Raw genomic sequence first — 14,140 nt, forward strand, 5'->3', positions numbered from 1 at the left:
AACAGATAGGCTGGGAATTAAATATTTGTAAAGATAGAATATTCACGCTTCTCCCCTCCTCTTCAACCCACACAGACCAGCGTGGTGAAGCAAACCTTTTTGACCAAAGGAGGCCTTCATCCACCAGCAGCGGTACACTAACCACTCCACCCCGTATAAGAATTACTTGTATATATAAAAAAACCGCTTACGCATGCGTAGTGTAAAACAAGCACCGGACAAATACGACGTTAGCTTTTTTATTTCACCAAAAAACGATCCGAACATTTTCCTACATCAAGCCCCACATGTGCTGAAACACCCGACGACCACCTCCCCCCCCCCCCCCATGGCGGCTATTTCTTTGCGGGCCGGCCCAGCTTGCCCTTCTTGTTCACCTTGCTCTGGCCGGGCTTGCTTCTCACCTTGGGTTTCTTCACCGGCTTCTCGGCCATTTCGCCCATAAAGTTCCTGGGCCCCTTGGGCTGCCAGTTGGCTGCTTTGGCCGCTGGCGGCAATAGGTCACCGCGCCCCTTCGGCCCGGCGTTCCCTGGCCTCACAGCATTCCCCGGTCTCCCGGAAATCCCCGGTTTCCCGGAAATCCCCGGTTTCCCGGAGTTCCCCGGTCTCCCGGAGTTCCCCGGCCTTCCGGCGTTGCCTGCCTTTCCGGCGTTCCCTGGTCTGCCGGAATTCCCTGGCCGCCTGGAGTTCGCCGGGCGGCCAGCCCTCCCCGGCTTGATCTTCTCCTTTTTGACGGAGCGCTTCACCCGCACCTTCCGCCCGGCCATCTCGGAGCCGTCCAGGTGTAGCGCCAACAGCACTGCGTCGGCGCCCTGGAGCGAGGGGATCGCAGAGCAACCCGCTGTTAGAGAATGGCCCCACGAAAGCGGACTTCATGCAAGCGACCTCTGTTACAACGCAGTAAGGGCGGCGCTTTCCCACTCGCGTTGCCATGTGAGATTCAGGTTAATCGCGTAAAAGAGCCAAAATTATATTTTAAACTGTCAGTACTTGGAATTTTGTCAAATGAAAGTGAATTGAGAGCATTAACCCACTGTAATTGAGAACCCGGTTTAATCCCAACTCGGTCGACAGGAGTCTATGGATGTCTGCGTAAGTCTACGAGTTATCGATGCAAGTTTAAATTTTGATTTAAAACTTTCGTGACTGCAGGGATTTATATTCTTGGTTCTTTCGGTAAAGTCACGTAGAAGGGAAATAATATAAATATAAAACAATAAAAATTCTCACGACGTTTCGACTGCAACACAAGCAATCATCATCAGGTGTGGATTTCAGGTGTGAAATCGACAGCAAAATTTTTTCTTGCTGTGGATTTCACATCTGATGATGATTGCTTGTGTTGCAGTCGAAACGTCGTGAGAATTTTTATATTTATATTATTTTATTATTTCCCTTCTACGTGACTTTACCGAAAGAACCAAGAAGATGCAGGCTTACTACGAGCATGTAAGGGTCGCCGTAACTTTTTGGAAACGAAAATATTTCCCCTGAAAAACGCATTGAGATGGAACATCTCCGTTGCGAGCGTGTCACCGGCGACCGGTCAGAGAACATCAACTCCCCCGGACACGTTAATCAACACGCGGTTGAAATCAGGAATCGAAGCAAGTTTTCTTCAGCGGTTCCCGGCTCAGCTCAGCGCCCGACCTTCCGAGTTGCCTGGCCAACCTGTGCCGGGAGGTCGTCCTGTACCTTGAAGAGGATGTAGCCGAAGCCCTTGCCCATGCCGGAATCCCGGTCGCGTACCACGCGCACCGACTCGACGGGGCCGCACGGCTCAAAGTGGCTCCTGATTCGGTCCTCCTCCACGTCTGCGCGGTGCAAACATCACACGCACACAGGCACACCACCAGCTGAAGGGTAAACGGAGAAAGCTTTAAATGGTAAGCAAACTTGTTTCGTCGTCGTATTCTTCAAATGTCACGTGACATCCCACCTGCGATTTTTGCACGGTTGGCTACATACGGTGTGAAAGGTTTTCAACATACATACACACGTACATACATCCCATATTGCTTTGCTTTATTTTTGTTACGTATGTTAAAACTTATTTCGCACTGTACGTAGCCAACCGTACTAATAGGTGCTGTGGTGGAAGAACAAACTAAACACAAAAAGTAGTTCTAAAGAAATTAGTTTTCAATCTGGATGATGATTTAAAAGTGCATAGCTCCAGTGGCTTCCTAATATTGAAAGAAAGAGCGTTCCAGACGGCCGCAGAAGCGCATCTGAAAGCGCACGATACAGTGAATGTCTTTGTTCGACGGTTAGTCAAGAGCCGCTGTGAGGATGACCGGAGTTCACGTCGTGATATATACTCCTTGACGAGATCAGCAAGGTATTGTGGATCAGTCGCAATAAAGTCTAAGTCTAAACAGATTTTTAATCAACTTTGAGCCATGTGCCAGTTTGTTTCTCCAGCGCTGCAGCCCCTGCCACACGGTGCAAAATTACGACAATTTAAGCAACGTCAAGATAATAATTTCGATTTAAAGCTTTCGTGACTGCAGGGATTCATATTGTTTGGTTCTTTCGGTAAAGTCACGTAGAAGGGAAAAACAATAAAATAATAACAATAAAACAATACAATTTTCACGACGTTTCGATTGCAACACAAGCAATCATCATCAGGTGTGAAAACCACAGCAAGAAAATTTGAAAAAAAAAATACCCTTCTACGTGACTTTACCGAAAGAACCAAGCATAAGATAATCACTATTAAATGTACAGCCTCTTTGTCAATCCACTGCTGGATGAACGCCTCGCCCACACTGTCATGGGGGTTGTCCGACCATACTTCGCCACGCCGGTGGGCGTGGGCTGGTGAGGGTGGGTCGGAAAACAAAGGACCTAAGGTTCGGCAACCTGGGGCTCCCGGAGCTGCATGCGGCTCTTCAAGGGCCGCTTCGTGACGTTGGTTTATGAAGGACGACCGTCTCCTATTCACCACACAGCGCACTGTAGCTCTTGGATATGTTGATTTATTTTTTTACGAATTCGAAAAAAAATGGGCTCCTCGTCTTTTTGACCGCCGACCCCTGCCAGGACCGGTTTGGGTATCACTCGCCCCGACCGTAGCCGGGAACGGGAACTCGGGTCACCACCGGGTTCACGGCTAGTCGCGCAAACCACTCGCCAGGTTTCAAAGCCCACCGCCAACCATAACGCTGTTTATAACGTGAGCTGTCCCCTTGCGCTGTGGGCTGGGAATCGAATTTCAGGTGACCACGTTCACCGTTAAGCTGCAGAGACACGCACGCACGCGCTCGCACAAACGCCGCTGCCGTGCAACGTTCACTTGGGAGCCGTACCGTAGGGAAGGTTTCCGATGAACACCGACCTCTTGTGGTCATGCTGTGAAAAACGGAAACCATCAAGAAATGAACCCAAAGCATTTAAACATATCGCGAAAACGCAAGGAACACTTGCCCGTCTCATTCAAATGTGTTGACCGTTAACCCGTGTGTGTTAAACAGGCTTCGCTTGGTATTTAACGGCGAGTGTAAAAAATAAACTTACATTTTTTTCTCCAGACGCTGCATCTACTCGTATGTGAAATCCACTCTGTATCTCCTCTCCGTTTCTGTGACACAAGGAAGCACATGTGCGCATGCACACAAGCATGCAAATGTACACACGCACCCCCATTAGCTTTGGTCATGCTGTGCATTGACGTGTTATGCAAAAATCCGAGTGTGGCCCCAGTACAATTTGGTATGAAACTGCAACGTATAACTTTGCACTCCAGACCTGTATAAATCAAGGTAATAATCTTGGATCTGTACAATAAGTCGATTTGGGAAGCTAAGCTGGGTTGCGGCTGCATCCTTGTACTTGGACGAGTGACCACCGTACACAACTGGTCGTTATCGGCGCTGGGGCCACGAGTCCGTTAACAGACGGCAGCGCAGAAAGAAACAATCGTTGTACAGTACTTCTGCAATATTTTGCTGTATTTTCTTGGATTTTCTGTTTGCACTTAGTCACATATTCACTTTAAGATGTTTTCTTGTTCATGTTTTTGTTTTTTGTTTGTTGCGGTTGCACCGGATTCAAGAGCCGAATGGCTCACAGGGCTATACCTAATAAATTTACTTTAACTTATCCTCCCACAGCTATGCTCCAAGCCATCACCAACTGACACCGACAAGCGCGCGGTCAAATAACCACCCCCGCCGATCCACACGGCGTGGCAAGGAGGCCCTCATCCAGCAGCAGAACGACAAAGAGGGGCCGCACACGTGAGCAAGCCACGAGCACATCCGAACAGACCTCCGTTTGTTGTCCTTCCCTCCGCACCTCCGATTAGCACGGTTGGCCATGTACGGTGTGAAAGAAGTTCAACGTACACGTACACACCTGCTCAGCGCTTGCGCAGCCCCCTGCTCCTCCTTGAAGACCACGTAGGCATTCTTGTTGTTCCTCTGGGGATGCGTTTTTCCTCTGACGAGGCAACAGAGATGCAGATTAATATACAGCAAAACATTGGATTGCGAGCATAATTCGTTCCGTGTTTGGAATCCAAAGCACTCGTATATCAAAGCACTCATATCAGTTGTGATCACGTGACACTCGGCAGACAAAGCGTATACACGTACTACTCGTATTGCAAGACCTCGCTCGTTTAACAAATTCATATTAATTAAAAAATGTGTGCTTGTCTTGCAAAACACTCGCAGACCAAGTTACTCGCAATCCAAGATTTTACTGTACAAGGCAGCAGCGAGTTGCACGTATGTACGTACGTACGTTTAACTTCTTTCGCACCGTACGCAGACGACTGTGCTAATCGGAAGTGACGGAGGAAGGACAACGAACTTAAACAAAAAAGCAGTCCTGAAGAAATGAGGTTTCAATCTAGATGATGATGATGATTTAAAAGTGCACAGCTCCAGTGGCTTCCTAATATCGGAAGGAACAGCGTTCCAGACGGCCGCAGGAGCGCAACCTGCAGGTTGCTACGTTTGTACAGCCACAAGTAGCTCCCCAACACTCCGGCCCAAAACATTGCAAGGCTTCAACGAACATACTGAATGAACGGGTGTGATTGTGCGTGCACCGGCATGTGCACTTACTGTATGGCGGCCTGCCTGAGTGACATGTCGGGATCGGCTCGTGCCTGCAATAAAGAAGTACAATGTTTCACCACCGAGTCATTCACAAGGGACGAAAAGTCTACAGAGTAAGAATGTGTCCATTCGTATTGCAACGAGTCGTGCGCACGTGAATCGATTATCTTTGAGCTCGTGTTTTATCGCAATCGGTTCACGCGACCGATAGAACCACGAGAGCAATGATACTCCACCACTCCTGTGCTCACAGCCCCGCCACGCTCCTCCGGGTTTTCCCGATTACCGGTCGTTTCTACTCGCGGCACGGTGACGTTGCCGAGCGGTTAGGTCGCGCGTTCGTCGCTCGTCGCGGAGGTGCGCGCGGGTTCGAGCTCAATGACCGCCCTGGTTAATACTGCAGCATGGCATTGACGGCGGCAATGCGCACCGTCCGCTCCGCGGTGGACGGCTACGATACGGTGACGTCATTTGAAAAAGAGTCGGCCGCCATGCGCGAGCGTCACGGTCCATATTTGCAAAATTTGATAAATTGGCAATCAAAAAATATTCCAAATGGGGATAACACAAAGCAATCGTCGCCCCCTACTGTGAAACTGAGCAGGACCCTCCTGAAAAGTGTCTAAGAGGCTTTCCTGGGTACACGTAAAAAAATTAAATGAAAAATCAATTAGCACTGCATGCACCTGGTGGTTGGTAATCACGGAAAGCTGGGCGTGAGGACTGGAGTTAGGATTAGAAATACCTCAAAATGTTTGAACAAAAAAAATCGATTCTTAAATCTCATCCTGACCCCCTGAATGGTGACACATCAAGAGGAGGGCGGCGAATCGTTGCAGGCACGCACGTAAAGGGCGCTCAACGCAACGAAGGGAGCCGGGTAAGCAGGTGGACATCGCCGATTCTTTTGTACTCACAATGCATCGCAGGCGAACGGACTCGATCACCCCGCACGGCCGGAAGAACTTCTTTACAGCCTGAAACACACCGCGGTACAGCAGCAGCACTCAAAGGTCAGCGAACCTGCACCAGTGAAGCTACAGCTTCATAATCAATCGATCGATCATTATATCACGTGCCAACAACATCGCCCTCAATAAAGTAGGCATCTGTGCACATTAGAGCGGAGCAGAACAAACCGAGCAAGAGCTCGCGAATCGCGAATAAGTTTACCTCCTTCGCGAGGCTCATCGGCAAATTGCCGACAAACACTGTCCTTTTGCGCTTCTCCTCATCTTCGGCGGCGAAGACGTCCGATTTGGCTTTTTTCGGCGGTCGCTCCGACCACCCGGACTTGTTCTCCGCGGGCTTTGGCTCACTCCCCTTGTCGCCCACATCCTCGGCGTGCTTGCGCTTTTTCTCCTCCCTCTTGCTTCTGCTCTTCTCCTCTTTGTGCCGCTCCACCTTGTCGGCATTGTCCAGCGCGTTCTCCCTGTCAAGACGCAAACGGCGTCAACTGGCGTGTCAACTGGCGCGTCAACTGGCGCGTCAACTGGCGCGTCAACTGGCGTGCTCATGTCTGACAAGGGTCCAGTGGGTGCCACGTGTCACGTCATCCCATACAACAGTGGTTCAACCTTTTTTGGCTGCTGTACCCCTTGTAGGATTTTTTTTTTCAACCGAGTACATCCCCCTGGCCTGACCCAACATGGTTCTGAGAAATAAATGTACGAATAATGAACATCAATATTTGAACCAATTGTCCATTTCGTGAGGTATCATAACTAGTAACTGCAAGTGAATAAAAAAAAATGAATCAACGGAAGCCCTGCATGCATGACGTGATGTATTGGTACTGGCAGGTTACTCTTGTAAACAGCATTGTTTACGATCAATGAATTTAGAAAAGATCTTTTATATCATTCTAGGTTAGCATATGGATTTAAATGTTATCATAGTCATTTTCTATTGGCAGATTCATACGTGATTATTCACCAATGATTAATGTGTGATATCATTTCACACTTTTATAAATCACCTCATGCACCTCCCGTGACGTTGCCACGTACCACCAGGGGTCCACGTACCCCCGGTTGAGAACCACTGCCATGCATAACACTGGCTGCCCACGAGCTCAAACGAAAATGTCTGCTACCTCGTAAAGAGTTTAGAAGCGTCGTTGTCGTCGGAGGGCTTGAGCCGACTCCGTTCCTCCTTCTCCTTGCTCTTCTCCTCCTGTGCCTTCGACCAGAGAGCCTTCATCGCTTGAACTTTGTCCAAGTTCTCCTTCTCCTTTTGGGCAGCCGCTTCCTCCGCATCCGCCTTCTGTTGGGACAAGCCAAAGTTAGGAAACCCGCGCCGATCGTGTTCACGACGTGAGCGGCGACACATCTCAGCCTCGCTGTGCGTGGGCTCTGCCGAGCCCGTTTCGCACGGCACTTTGTACGCATGTTAAACTCCTGTCGCACCGTGCGTAGCCAACCGTGCTAATCCTCATCCCAATAGTCCAGTATCCCGCTCGCTACGGGATGCTGCTGCTAGTCACGCACTTAACTCCAGTCTATTAGTGACCGTGAACATTTTCAGTGAGAAATGAATCGGAGGTGCGGGGGAAGGACAATAAACTAAACACAAAAGGCAGTTCAAGAAATTAGTTTTCAATCTGGAATTGAAAGTGCATAGCTCCAGTGGCTTCCTAATATCGAAAGGGAGAGCGTTCCAGACGGCCGCAGAAACGCATCCGAAAGCAGCACGTGATAAGGTGAGGGGCTAGATGCTGCTTTCACACCACGCAAGGTTTACAAAAGATTGCCCTCAGCCAGTCCCTTTTGACAAGACTATTTATCGAATGAAAATGAGAGGTAAGTCAATGTCGCTGCCTCAATTTTTTTTTTACAAATAACAGCCAAAGTTTCGGACAATCGCCCTTCTATATAGCACGTAAAAGTCCATTGCCTAAACCGTTTCCTATTACATATCGTTATCCCCCAATTCATTTTAAAGGCCTTGTTTGTGACGAATGTGTTGATTTTTTTATCAACTGCACCACTGTCAGCACAGTATCACCAAATAATTAGTTGAAGTCTTGTAAGCTTTTTCCATGCACTAGTGTGGGTATCTCCAGGAGAAGATGCCTAATGTAGTGTGTCGGGATAAAAGCTTGAGAGAAGATATGCCCAACACGCAGCCCGACCCAGTAAACCATGAGTGACTATGAAAACCTGTGTGATACTATATTAGAAAACAAGCTTTGCCGACTGGCTGGCATGTAGGCATGTGCGCAGTGATGTTGTCAGCATGCACATCTGCATGATGATGTAAACTGCAGCCCTCCCAGAGCGTTGAGCCGGGTTTTTTGCATCCTGACGTCATGCCTCCCCACCCACCAACCCCCCACCTTGGCCAAGTAGTGCTATCACATGATACTATATTATAAAACGCTTTGCCGACTGGTGGGCGCACAAGTGCATGGTGATGAATCTTCTTGGTTTTTTCGGTAAAGTCACGTAGAAGGGAAATAATAAAAAATATATATATATTTTATTATTTTTGTTTTATTTTTATTATTTTATTATTTCCCTTCTACGTGACTTTACCGAAAGAACCAAGAAGATGAATCCCTGCAGTCACGAAAGCTTTAAATCGAAATTTCATGGTGATGAAGTCACGGCGCACATCTGCTGGTTGGCTGGAGGGACGTTACAGTCACGTCCGGACGCGCGGAGCTGCTCGCCAATAATAATAAAAAAAACGGACTGGAGTTTGTAAAACACTAGCTTAAGCCATCTCGTACTCTTTGAGCCCGAACCGCTTCGGGCGAAACGAAGAGCGGGCGTCGTGGAGCCGCTGCCGGGCCTTGCGAGAAGAGGGCAGCGAGACCAGACTTCTTGGAGGGCCCACCGCCACCATCGGACTTGCGCTGGAAGACGGCGCCACAGAGCTGCCCCGCCACGTATCCATCGTCCGCACACAGGGTGGTCTTCTCGGCGTCGCTCCTGGGAAGACAACATGAGAGATAAACTGGGGGATACGTGCGCGTCGAGGCCCGGCTACGAGACACTGTGCCAATCGAGTGGCATGGTTGTCGTAGGTCATGGTGCAATCAAATGTTGACGCGCCATTTTATTGAGGTACTGTGCATTATCTTGCTGTGGTTTGTGACTGGTTTGTTGTTTTTGCTGCCTTGCCCAACCTTGATACTTTGGACTTATATAATGAATGTATTTTTTATTTTTGTTAATTGCTTGACATTTTCTCTATTTTGCACCCCTATCGTTTGTGGTATTGTTTGCCGTACTTGTTGACCCGCCAATACTGGACATCTATGAAAAAGAGCTCCATAGCTAATCAAATTCCTCCTGTAGTCTCAATAAAGATTCTGATGATTCTGAAATAAAATAGGGCTCCATGTCTGCCTTCCCCCCGACTTTGTAGCCCGGTTCCTGGTCCTCCCCCCGGCAGTTGCACCACCTGCACACCCAACAGTTGCGCCATTGGACTCAGCAAATTCGTGGCATGTAATGATCAGATGTAATTACAGCAGCAAGTACTTAGGGATGGGTAGAATCTTTTTTTTCTAATTTGCAAGCCCCGGTGAAGCAGTGCCTAGGACCAAATCACCTGCAATGTACCCGATCTTGAGGGTTATCGGAAGCTAAGCAGTCTTTGAGCCTGGACATTGCTTGGAATGGCAACCACCATACATAAACACACGGGCGTTGTTGGTTGATGTGGCGCTGCTTTGTAGGCAGCAGAAGGCAGTGAATTTTTGTGGTTGTGCTGTATTTCTATGCTTCCGCGTCTGTGCTCCCCTCGCCTTCTTCACCAAACCGCATTGACCAGCTTGGTGAAGTATGGTTAAACTACCCCAACGACCACCTCTCCCCCCACCGCTCCCAGGCCCTCATCCAGCAGTGGATAAAAGTCACATCAAATTTCACATGAAGTAAAATATACAGGTCAGAGGAGCCAATTTGACCAAACTGCTAATGGTAACCCACGGTAAAAAAATTAACCCGTAAAAACAAAGTTTTTCACTATAAATCCTTTATATGCGTGGCCGCTAGAGTCCTCTCGTCCTCTGGCTTGAGATGGCTGCCACCTATGGGTCAGATGATTGCCTGCCACCATTAAGCAATTGGTAATTAAATATAATTATTTTTTTCCTAAAAAGTGTAAAGTTATGGAAAAAAAAATTCACGAAAATAAATTGTCACGCACAACGAGTCTGTGTGCAAAATGTCAGCTCGATTGGATCACGGGAAGTGGGTTAAAAAACGACCGAAAGATTTGCACGGTCGTAAGCGCGCTAGCAAGCAAGCAAGTGAACTTAATATAAAGGATTTAAAAAGAGTTGTTAATTTCGCAAAATGACTTGCATACAGTCGATTATTCAACCCATTGCGAGACGAAGGCCCCTCCACCTCCATGCCGTACGAAGCCGTGTGGGTTGTGTGACCATACTTCACCACGCCGGTCACTTGTGGACGGCGAACGCGGGGTACAACAGACGGATAATTTGGTCTTGATTTGAAGCTTTCGTGACTGCAGGGACGCATACCATCTGGTTCTTTCGGCAAAGTCACGTAGGTGGACGGATAACTGTTGATTTGGCTGCACCAAGTCGATGTTAGAATTGCATGAGATTGACTGGAGGCTATACTGTGGAGGTATGCCATGGGGATATGAAAGCATCAATAATACAACAAAAACACACTCAACACGTATTAAACCTACCACCAATACGAGGCTCTTTGCCGAGCAGACGTACAAAATAACTGTGTTCAAGATAACCTCTGGGAACACACACTGGTGGATGGACGCGTAGGCCTCCGAAGACCGACACCGGTCTGGGCTGGAAAATCCGGCCGGGCAAGGTGTCGGAGGCAACCGCAGGGAATGTAGCCGAGACCGGTGCGCATTTAGGCCTCTGGATTATCTCGACTGCTCGGGTGACTGGAACGAAAACGATCAAGGAGACTTGACTATGAACGACTTACCCCCGTGTTTTCTTCGCTTTTGGCTTCATGCTCGAAAAGATGCGTGCTTATTCGGCTCTTCGAGACGCGATGTGGACCCCACACACCACGCAGCGCAAGATCGTGGTTTCGTTTTTGAATAAACTTTATCAGTTGCGCTTTAGGGTCCTTAGGCTTCTTTTAGAACCACGTGAGACCCCCCTCCCACCCTCCCCCACTCGACCCCCACCCACCCTCCCCACACTCGACCCCCACCCACCCTCCCCACACTCGACCCCCACCCACCCTCCCCACACTCGACCCCCACCCACCCTCCCCACACTCGACCCCCCACTCGACCCCCACCCTCACCCTCCCCCACTCGACCCCCACCCTCACCCACTCGACACCCCCCCCCCACCCTCCCCCACTCGACCCCCACCCACCCTCCCCCACTCGACCCCCACCCTCACCCACTCGACCCCCACCCTCACCCACTCGACCCCCCCCCCCACCCTCACCAACTCGACCCCCCACCCTCACCCACTCGACCCCCACCCACCCTCCCCCACTCGACCCCCACCCACCCTCCCCCACTCGACCCCCACCCTCCCCCACTCGACCCCCACCCACCCTCCCCCACTCGACCCCCACCCACCCTCCCCCACTCGACCCCCACCCACCCTCCCCCACTCGACCCTCACCCTCCCCACAATCGACCCCCCTTCCCTCCCTCCCCCACTCGAAGGTGGTACAAGGCGCAGCCCTGCAATTGCTTTGTAAACGTCACTGCTGGCAGAAGGCTCAACCCCCCAAAGCTGGAGCGAGCTCTAGAGCAGTGGGTTCTCAACCAGGAGGCGGGCGGGCGAGGGGGGTACGGTGATTTATGAAAGTGTGAAATTTATATCGTACGTGAGAGACGATGGGGAATGCATAGGGGCCGTCCATAAATGACGTCACGCACCTAGGGCGGCGGGGGGGATCAGACATTTGTGACGATGTGTGACGACGGGGGGAGGGGGGTTGGAGAAATGTGACGTCACATCAAAATGCGCAACTTAAAATAAATATAAACAATAAAATTGTTATAACAACACTCATTTTCATTATTAACTATTTTGTTATTTAAATTTACTAAGGTCACCTTTTATTTATTCCATGAAGAAGCATTTTGCTTCCCCATGGGAGAATGGAGAAGCATACATTTAGTATTTTTTTGTAATGATTGTTATTAAACATTTTTATTTTAATGATTCTACCAAGGTTTTTAATTCTGTGGAATGAATATGTGATTGTTATAATTGTACTCTCCAATTTTCTTCGTTCTACTACAAAGTCTCAAGTATTTTTTTTATAGTTATAAGAGAAGAACCCATTGAGATGAAAAAAATACATGTATAAAGGAAGTATACACCTTTTAGAAGCGTGAACCAATAAGACGTTAACCAATGTGTTTGTTTTTCTCGCACGATCCGAAGAAAAATATTAAATACAAGAAACAATGGTTTGGCTAAAAAATAAAACTATTAAGGATGAACACAAATAATGAAGACCAATCAGAAACAAACTTTATTTTATTCCATAGATAAAATACCACAAACTCTGTCGCTTAGGCAAACATTTAACACAAAATAATTTAAATCGATTGAATTCATTTCGTATCTACATACAGCGCAGAAAATACAATATCCTATTTTAACGCATATTTATGAAAAAAGCACTGCGTTATCCATTGACGTTCACTAGGGGGTGCGGTGATGCAGTCATTCCCGCACTGCGATCTGGGTTTGATTCTCGGCCACGGCAAACATCAGTGACGAGCGATGTCGGCACCAAAGATTAAAGATCCCTCGTGTAGCATTAACAGACTGCAGCAGAAAGTGCTGTTAGCGAGCACCTATGAAGGCTGGCACGGCACACGACGGTGGGGTGGCCAATACCACGCCCGGCCGCCTTTGTCTCCCCAGTGGCGTCGTTTAGGGGCCGTCCATAAATGACATCACGTGATTTTGGACGATTTTTGACCCCCCCCCCCCCCGTCGTCACACGGCGTCACAAAAAGTCAGACCCCCCCTCAAATATGACGTCACAAACTGATGCCAGATTTGGAATCAGCACCCCAAAATTACCTTAAAACAGTTGGAATACCTTATGTCAGAAAAAGTGTGTTGACCAGTGTTATTGTTATTGCCAGGGCTTAACTTTAGCTTTATCCGTCCAAATCGGCGACCACAAAAGTAATTCTGCCTCTGGCACACCACGTCCTGTATGTATTGGGGCGCCGTGGTGGCGAGATGTTAACTACCTCGCCTGGTATACAGGAGGTCGTGGGTTCGATCCCAACCCTTGACGCTTGCTGTATATTTGAAGTTTGCATGTTCTCCCCGTGGTCGCGTGGATTTTTCTCCGGGTCCTCTGGGTTTTCCCTTCACATTTAGAAACAAGCGGTTAGAGTATTCGGCTGCCATACATTTCCACATGATACGCAACTGGTTGATCTATCATTTGTGGCCAGGTCGCTTCTCAAAGAGCTATATATATATACGCCTACTTCAGCAGTTTTCTTGCTGTAGTCATCTCACCTGATGACGATTGCTTGTGTTGCGATCCAAACGTCGTGATCTATTATTTTTTCTACCTACGTGACTTTACCGAAAGAACCAAAGAGAATGGATTCCTGCAGTCACGAAAGCTTCAAATCAAGATAGAGCTATATAGCTTAGTGGGCCTTACCTGGTAAAATAAAAAATGGTTAGTTAATATATGTATGTTGAACTTCTTTCACACCGTACGTAGCCAACCCTGCTAATCCACGTCCTAGTAGTCCAGTATCCCTCCCGCTAGGAAATGTTGCTACTAGCCACGCCCTTAACTCCAATCTATTAGTGACCCTGAAAATATTCAGTGAGACATTACCCCCCACGACTCAAAACCACCAGGAACGAAAAGTGAACATAAAAGCTGAAAGATACAAAAGTTGTGATGGTAAGGACGAGCTACTGGTACAGTATATGGCCATAACACACCGTGCAACCAAACTCTAACCCGAACACACTATCCTAGCCATGCCACAACTCTAGCCAGCTACCCAACCTGACCATGCCACCTACTCTAAGTAACTATACATTTCGATTTAAAGCTTTCGTGACTGCAGGGATTCATATTCTTGGT

The 14,140-nt window shown here is 48.5% G+C and overlaps 1 protein-coding gene across 1 annotated transcript; it reads right to left on the reverse strand.

Moving 5' to 3' along the window:
* Positions 1-225: 225 nt before the first annotated feature.
* Positions 226-11,189, reverse strand: RBM34 (RNA binding motif protein 34). The gene is made up of 11 exons (XM_078610239.1): positions 11,012-11,189; positions 8,806-9,007; positions 7,168-7,337; positions 6,246-6,504; positions 5,990-6,049; positions 5,079-5,122; positions 4,363-4,446; positions 3,523-3,586; positions 3,315-3,357; positions 1,696-1,814; positions 226-812 (listed from the first exon to the last, which is right to left on the reverse strand). Exons 1-11 carry the CDS (start codon positions 11,038-11,040, stop codon positions 336-338), a joined length of 1,551 nt encoding a protein of 516 aa, XP_078466365.1. The 5' UTR covers positions 11,041-11,189; the 3' UTR covers positions 226-335.
* Between the last annotated feature and the right edge of the window lie 2,951 nt (positions 11,190-14,140).

Source organism: Lampetra planeri, chromosome 33 (assembly GCF_965212315.1).
Source record: "Lampetra planeri chromosome 33, kcLamPlan1.2.h2, whole genome shotgun sequence".
Lineage (NCBI taxonomy): Eukaryota > Metazoa > Chordata > Hyperoartia > Petromyzontiformes > Petromyzontidae > Lampetra > Lampetra planeri.

What these genes read in the sequence shown, in the direction of transcription:
- RBM34 (XM_078610239.1), bottom strand. Translation starts at nt 11,040, where the DNA reads ATGAAGCCAAAAGCGAAGAAAACACGGGG. An exon ending in AAGCGGTTCGGGCTCAAAGA is followed by an intron (nt 7,338 to 8,805) that starts GTACGAGATGGC and finishes TTGTCCCAACAG; the next exon opens with AAGGCGGATGCGGAGGAAGC. An exon ending in GCTGCGCAAGCGCTGAGCAG is followed by an intron (nt 3,587 to 4,362) that starts GTGTGTACGTGT and finishes CTTGTGTCACAG; the next exon opens with AAACGGAGAGGAGATACAGA.